This window comes from Pyxicephalus adspersus, chromosome Z, assembly GCF_032062135.1.
Source record: "Pyxicephalus adspersus chromosome Z, UCB_Pads_2.0, whole genome shotgun sequence".
Lineage (NCBI taxonomy): Eukaryota > Metazoa > Chordata > Amphibia > Anura > Pyxicephalidae > Pyxicephalus > Pyxicephalus adspersus.
The window spans coordinates 19,379,098-19,387,341 of NC_092871.1; the positions used below are offsets into that span (position 1 = coordinate 19,379,098).

At 40.3% G+C, this 8,244-nt stretch overlaps 1 protein-coding gene across 2 annotated transcripts in view; it reads left to right on the forward strand.

The window, feature by feature from the left end:
• The first annotated feature begins 5,061 nt into the window (after positions 1-5,061).
• LOC140344554 (uncharacterized) overlaps positions 5,062-8,244 on the forward strand; it is a 6,189-nt gene continuing 3,006 nt past the window's right edge. The window contains exons 1-2 of one of the 2 annotated variants that reach the window (XM_072431782.1): positions 5,062-5,360; positions 7,064-7,448. In XM_072431782.1, the coding sequence (XP_072287883.1) occupies positions 7,073-7,448 (376 nt within the window). In that variant the 5' untranslated portion in view covers positions 5,062-5,360; positions 7,064-7,072. Of the gene's footprint in view, positions 5,361-5,626; positions 7,449-8,244 lie in introns of those variants that run through there. The other variant, XM_072431783.1, reaches the window with a different exon arrangement.

An 8,244-nucleotide genomic window follows, 5' to 3' on the forward strand; every position in this document is an offset into this window, starting at 1 on the left:
ACCCTTTTGATATCCAATAATACTAATGGGCAAGCCAGGTAAGTGGCTCATAAAGCTCATAGACTGCTTTTTTTTCATCACATGAACTGGAATTCCTAGTGGATTCACCCAATTATTGATGAGTGAAGGTAAAGGAGCAATATCAAACAGAAAGGGGGGATGGGTAGTGGTTTTGTCACCTAATAGTTGTAATGTATATAATATTTCCTTAGACGGGTGGATACCAACCCTGGATAATAGCAGAAATAAAAATATAGAGCAAACAGAGGGGTTATTAATAAATCTATCCAATGCATTGTTTGCAGGCAACCAGCCAGGGCACTGCCAAATGAATCAGTTGCTGGTGTGTGAATATAGGTACTGTTGAAGCAGTAATGCAGAAGATGATGATCATGTATACATTTACATGTTGCAGCAGCTGATTCCTAAATATAAAACATAGTTTTGGGATAATTTAAAAAGGAAAAATACACTTTTGGAATAGCTTGTATCCCTTAACTTACCTGAAGTTACAAAGGAGCTTCCCCTGTGGAACAATCTCTTCCATGAAAGCAGACTGAATTGAAACTGAAACTCATTAAATACAAACCTTCAAAACCATTATCAATACCAATCTGATCCAGCAGCAATGCAACAACCATCACATACACAATTGTCATTTCCACTTCAAGCACCAACACAATGCTAGCAGATATAGGGGCTGCCATCAGAAGGCCTTGTTAGGTCATTTATAGTCAATATTATCAATATGCATGATGGGTATGCCTAGTATCTCTGTAGACACTTTCTTTTAAAAACAACACTGTCCAATAAATTAAAGATCAAAAGTGATTGTGTGATCAGCCACTGTAGTATCAACCACAAAACCGGTACCCTGAATATGCGGTGGTTGTTCAAATATACGCCCGCCGGTGCATAGCATTAGGACCCATGTTTCCAGGTTTTTCATGGGCATATAAAGCTTCTTATTAATCTCCTAAACTTGCAGACCCAATTTTGTGACCCAAACCATATCTATGCTGGTCCCTACAGATGTTAATGTTGACGTTGCAGTAAAATAATAAAACAACACATACCAATTAAAAAGCTACGTGGTATCTGTAAAACTGCTGCGAGGAATTTGATCAGCTAATAGTTGCATCGCAGCTGCTCCTACCAGTAGTCGTTACAGAAGCTGCAGAAGTTTTTTTTTTGATCAAGTGGTGAAACACCATCAGCTGTCTCCAGGAGAATTGTGGAGAATATTTCTGCTGATGAGAGCAACCCACAACACCTCATCGGTGACAACGACGAATAGAATACTCAATTCTATGAGAAATGTTTACATGCTTGCTGCTCTGGGGAAAAAACTCTGTTCTTTACTTATGTCTGTTGTGTAAAGAAAAATTAGGTGACAATAAAATTGCTTATAAATTAGTACATCATGTTCTATCTTTGAATTATTTTTTGTTATTGTCAGTATAGTACCAAAAATGTTTCTTTATATTGGTTTCACCCTAAATGGGTGCAAGCCAGAGCCTAGACCAAGAGAGGGAATGTCAGCAGTCAGGTTGCATTTTCATTGCATAATGTTATCAATCTAACACAGTTTTATATATATAGGGTGTTGATGTGTGCCACCACAAGTGCACGGAGCTATTGACATTGTCCAAGCGTGCACAGACTTTTTGCACATCATGGCACACCTTGTAGCATGTATATCAGCTAGCATTAGATCTTGATGGTAATCTGTAGCAGCTCAACTAGTTGAGGGTTCCTGGATTGGGATTTGAAGATTGTGAGGTAAGTGGAGATTGCTGTGCTTAGATAAAAAGCCTTGGAAACTATTGTCACTCGAAGGACAATTATCACTCTATGGGGGTTTGTTTATAAAGCAGTGAAACTAACATTCACTGAAACATTGTCTGATGGAGAATTTTTCATGTCTGTGTGTTTCAATAGCAGTAACTGATTCCTCACCAGGGAATGTTTCAGTGTCAGAATCACTGCTCTATAAATAGACCTCCATGACTGTATGATATAAAACATTACCAATGGGTAATAGTGACTTCCACTTCATCAGGGCTAAAACTGAGAAAGGATGAAGACTTTTTAGACTAAGATTGTAAGCTCTTCGGGGAAAGATCCTCTCCTCCTCCTTTGTCACTGTCTGTATCTGTCATTTGCAACCCCTATTTAATCTACAGCGCTGTGTAAAATGTTGCCGATATATAAATCCTGTTTATTAACCACCTAGCCGGTATGCCCGTACAATTAGGTTATGAAGATTGGGGAGTCGCAGTGCCTCAAATACGTTCGTTGTATTCTATGTCATACAGTAATAAAATGATCTGTGTTCTTCAACCAACTGAAATTTCCAAGCGTTCCATTCACACTTCTCCATTGATACATAGCCTGAACTCCCCATTGTGGCTTTAGTCTTCCCCTCAGTGTTATTTCAGGTCTTCAACCAGTCTTTTCCATTGGTTGGTCAGAGATTATAAAACTGCAGGAAGAAGAGCCAGAGGTGGTCCGGACCGACTCTGGCTCTTCTTTCTGCAGCAGACATATATAGCTGATAAAAATTGATAGCACACAGGGGAAGAGGAACATACAAAGTCTCATCTGCCACAAAACTCTACCTCAGGGGTTTCAAACTCAAATACAGAGGGCCAAAATTAAAAACTTGACAAAATTAAAAACCTTGTAATTTTTTGAAAAAATTAAGAAAAATTTTCCTTCTCATTAGATATAAATCCCTTTCATATGGAAACAAAGAGGTTTTGCTTCACATTCAATCTTGAACAAGCCTATAATAGAGAAAGAATATATAATTTTTTTATTTTAAGAAAAAATCTTATGCCTCTTTCTCTATTTGTAGTCTTCTGAGGTAAATTTCAATAGTAACCTTTTTGCACAGGCTAACAATAATAACAATATTCTTCTATGAAAAACCAACCATTCAAGTCCATGCCTTGCAGTAGTAAAGAAAAGTACAGCTGAGGGGCCGATGCAGAGCTAAATCTTATTGAGTGGCCCTCTTCATTGAAATAGCACCGCTACTAAAATTCCCAGCATTATTTGCGTCGATAAAACAGTCAAATGCGGGGGCCACACATAGGCAGAGAGCCCGCTGGTCTATAGATACAAGTGATGCGGCGCTATTGCAATGCAGCTGCGGGCCAGCTGCAGTTCATATTTAGGATTCCTTTGGGGCCAAAAATAAAGGGCCGTTGGGGGCCAGATTTGGCCCCTGGGCCCGAGTTTGACACCCCCTGCTCTACCTGCTCCCAATTTTCCTAAACTAGACTTTAGTTCTGGTTTAACAAGAAAATGTACAGTTGTATTTTATGTAATCTTTAGAAGTTGCTGAGGCAGTAATCACCTTGGAGCTCTGCTGGGTGTTAAATATCCTTATAATCTCCCAGTAAGGGGCATATTAATTCTTTCTATACTCAGGTTATAGAAAAATGCCTTTGCATGGACAAAATGATTCTACTTCCCAGTACAGTGGAGCCTGCAGTAGGATATTCTAAAGCTGCATCATTTTACCCAGGTGTAGGGGTAAAGAAAATAAAGGGTTGGAGGAGAACTCAAGGTATGACATAGCAGTTGCTAGTAACTAGCTAAGTCTTCCTGCCCCTTGTTTTTGTTGCCTTGCTTTGGAGAAATTATCAGTCCATAGCATGAAAAGCCTACATAGCCTGTATCCAACATGGGGTAATATATGTTGTATCCAACATATTAAATGAAGTTCTGTCCAGCCCTTGCCCCTCTCTTTATTGGTGTTATTTGGCACTAGTACAGCTCACAATGACTAGCCTGATATGTACTTTAAATGATATTTGCATCATAAATGACCTTTTCTTGCTGCCCAGCTACAATGAAATATAATACTGATATAGACACAGATTTGATGGCTTGTATTAGATTGGAGGGAGGATATTAGGCAATTTTAAAATGATACAGAATTTGTATTAATTTTTTGTGCACTCTCATTTACCGGTACCTTTTTTTATTGTATTTGTACTTGTTTGCCTGTGCAAGGAACTGTAACAACTAAAGCCAACAACCAAAGGTGCACTGACAGCTTAGGCAGGGGAGGCTGCAAGTGTACATTGTGTAATATCAATTAAAATAGCTAAAAATGGGTAAATATAAGGTGAAGACCTCTAGTCTTGTAAATTACTTTTCAATACATTTATGTCCTCAATTATTTTATTATAATAAATGTAGATATACATACATAAGTTCCCTGGGAACTTTCACCGACTTAGAACAATCACATGTAAAGTCATTCTGTACTGGGAGCCATATGGATGTTTTATATTTCTGAAAATACTGGTTGCCTGGCTGTCATACTTATGGGACATTTTATTGGACACCAGGCCAGGACAACTATGAAGATTAGGAGTCCTGACTTTACTACGTGTGCTACCCCCCTAGTTATGAAAGAGATCAAGTCAGCGGTCATCAGAAAAATTGTATTTTCAAAAAGAAACCAGCAATGGTGGCTCTCAAGTTTTTTAAAAAAAATACATTTTAAAAATTTTACACAATCTTTTCACAATTTAAACTGATATTTCTGGCGGGAATCCTTTAAAAAAAGATTTAAGGATTTGGCTTACAGGCTTCCATGAGCGGCTCCTGAATCTTGCTCTATTCTTTTCTCAGCTTAAGAACTTGGGAAAAGTTTTCACCACACAACAAATCTCCATGGAAACGTGTTTCAAATTGTTTACCATGGACTGGCACAGAATGTAGAGGGGGCGCTAGTGTGCCAGGTCTTCTGAATGGGAGCAAGAAATAGGGGTCAGCTGTGTTCAGTTCCAGTGTAAAAAAAAATCACATTCCTTCTTTGCAGGATTCACATATTCACACTGGCAATTGTAAAGACTGCTGACAGGAAGAAATTCCTGGACTTGGAACAAGGTGAACACTTAAAGCCAATGGCTGATTTTTGTGTAATCTAGACATGCAATATTGAGGGATTTTATTGCTTGTTAACTGGGTTCAATGTGCTCTCCAGGCAGCTCCTTGCATAGTCTGCTCTGTCATTATTGCACATAAAGAGCCTTTGTTGCAGGAAAGTGTCAGCTGAGCTGGTGCAAGAAGGGAGCTGATGCCTGGGGTGGGGAGTGAGGACATGGAGGGCTATTTCTGATCATCTGATGGAGAAATGGACTCTGGATCTGGGAAAAAAGGCTGCAGAAAGTCAGGGTGGAGGAACTGGAGCCCCACAAGGGTTTGTAGGAGGGCAGCTGACAATGACCCTGGAACATAGCAAGGGGGGAGTGTGATCAGCACATGATCTATGTAGAGGAAGGAGGGGGGGACCACAGATCCAGGAGACAAGCAGAGCCTGGCAGAGCACAGACAAGGTAAGAAGAAAAAAGTGAGAATGGAGCAGAGTGTAGATGAGAATCAGGGACAGATTACCAATGAGCATGTTGTGGAGATGGAGAGAGAGCAGGAAACTTTCCAGGCAGAGGGAACAGAGTCACTTGGATCAGCTGTGTGTATTCAGCCACCTCCTCCAAATAAAGAACCTGGAATGCCATATTGCTATAGAATACTGATGCATCCATATCTATATTTTAATCAGACAGAAAAAAATAAAAAATAATCAAAACACATCTATTCATTCCATCAGAATGTTGAAAATGTATGGGGCAGGGTGGGTTTTTGGCAATTGGTGTTAAGGTCAAATCTTAAATATTTTGTTATGCTTCAGATGAATTATTAGACAATTACATTGCATACTTGTAGTCAATTGCAAGGGTCAATTTAAACATTCTTATATTGCTGGAAATAATAGAAAGAAAATTGCATCATGCATGCCTGGCAAACTTTTCTTTCCATTAAACAATTAATGGTTAATATGCTAAGGCTTTGCAGAGAGTAGAAAAGAGTTAAATATTTGCTGCCTGTTGGGGAGATTCCCTATTTATTGTACAGCGCTGCGAAATATCCTGGCGCTATATAAATCCTGTTAATATTATTAATAATATTTCCCTTCACTTTTTATCCTGGAGAAGCCACAAGAAGTGAGAGCAAACCTGTACAACTTTTCTTAGAAAGTTTTCACAGGAACGTTGGAATGTTTCTTCCTCCTGTTCCTGTGACTACGCTAACACTTTACTTTGTACTATTGACAAAATAGTCACCAGGGCATAGAGGGTTAATCATAAAGGGAAATAAACACCTGGCGGAGTTTCTGATCCTTCTCTGCTCTATCATTGAAAGGTTAATGATTTTATTTTTGTAAGTTGTCCTCAAATAATTTGATCTTTTTTGTTTACTATCTGACCTAAGAGCATTGTACTTGTGTGCAGTCACTTTTGTTATTTGAATGTTGTATATGGATTTGGATATATTCTACCTGGCTGCTGTCTCTGCTGGGGAGATTCACCTCCTTTGTATGTCCCGATTACAAAAATTGTCATTAAGCTGGAAAGTAAGAAAGTGAAATTCCATTATTTTATGTCCAATAGGGACACTCTGGGGGTCATCTCTTTCGGAAAAAAAGTTTTGTTCACTATGGTGAGATATTTTTATTCTAATATTTCTTGTTTTGGCTTTCAAACAGGAATTGAAGAGAAATCTCCTTAGTGGGGTGCAAACAGCAAAAATAACCATTTATGTTTTTTAACCCTTCCCCGCTCTATACAAAGCCAAAAAAAGTAAGGGCATACACTTTGGGATTATAAAGAAGTAAATCTGACATTCACCAAAACATTCCTTGGTTGAAAAACATTTTTTGCCACTAAAACACATTTTACTTGAAAGATTCTCCACTGGAGAATGTTGCAGTGAATGTCAGATTCACTGCTTTATAAAAAAATATCCCTTTAAGTAGTCCAATCACAATAGTCTTGCATAGAGAGAGGCAACCAGTCAAGTCCAACCATTGTGCAGCACGACTAATCAGGGGGCACAGCAAGTGCAGCTGCCCTCATGTACATACCTATGTACCAACTATGTACACAAAACATTTTTTTTCACATGTCAGTAAAGTTATATACATCAACACTTTATAACTTGTTATCTTCTTGTCTATATCTTTCTTCTGCTTTTCCTATAGGCTGTCATAATGGTGTCTCATATTCTACTTATCATACTCGCTTTTGCTGTGTTCCTCACCCAGATTGTACTAAGTAGACTATCAGATTCACTGCTGACTCTCGCCGACTCGGCACATACGCTCTCACTTATAATTGCTCTTTGTCCAAACATCATCCTTTCTTACTCAAAATCCTTGTCCCCCCATGTAAAGGCCCGTCTTCCCACGCTCTTCTCCCTTCTGTCCCCTCTCCTACTCTCCTCCTTGTGTCTGGCTCTTACTCTAGGTTCCCTGGGACATCTGGTACATCCTCATCACTCCCATCGCCCAGCTCTCATCTTTGTGGCTGGAGTGCTGGGTCTGCTCTTCAATGTCACCTATCTGGCGATAACTGGAGCTCTGCAAGGTAAGGATATGAGAGATGGAAATATGGGGCCTGGATGGCAAGAATGGATAACAATCATTAGACAAGAGAGAAGCAAATACACTGCCTGGCCAAAAAAGTCACACTAATACTTTATTGGACTGACTTTAGTTCATTCTGTATATACAAGTAGTCAGCTGACCTCATTTGTTGGGCACATAATGCTGCTAAACCTATACCTGACCAACTGAAGCAACCCCAGATCATAACATTGCCCCCACTGGCCCCCGGGATCATAACATTGCCCCCACAGGCATCCAGATCATAACACTGGCCCCCCGGATCATAACATTGTACAAGCTCCCCAGATCATAACATTGCCCCCACAGGCACCCTGGATCCTCAAAATTCCCTCACAGGCCCCCGCCTCCGGGATAAGAACACTGCCCCAACAGGCACCCTAAATCAAAACACTGCCCTCACAGGCACTCCAGATCATAACATTGCCCCCACAGGCTCCCCTGGATCATAACACTACCCCCACAGGCACCCCAGATCATAACATTGCCCCCTCAGGTACCCCAGATCATAACACTGCCCCAACAGGCACTCCAGATCATAACACTACCCCCACAGGCACTCCAGATCATAACACTGCCTCCTCAGGCACTCCAGATCATAACACTGCCCCCACAGGCACTCCAGATCATAACATTGCCCCGGGATCATAACACTACCCCCACAGGCACCCCAGATCATAACATTGCCCCAACAGGCACTCCAGATCATAACACTGCCTCTTCAGGCAACCCAGATCATAACACTGCCCCCACAGGCA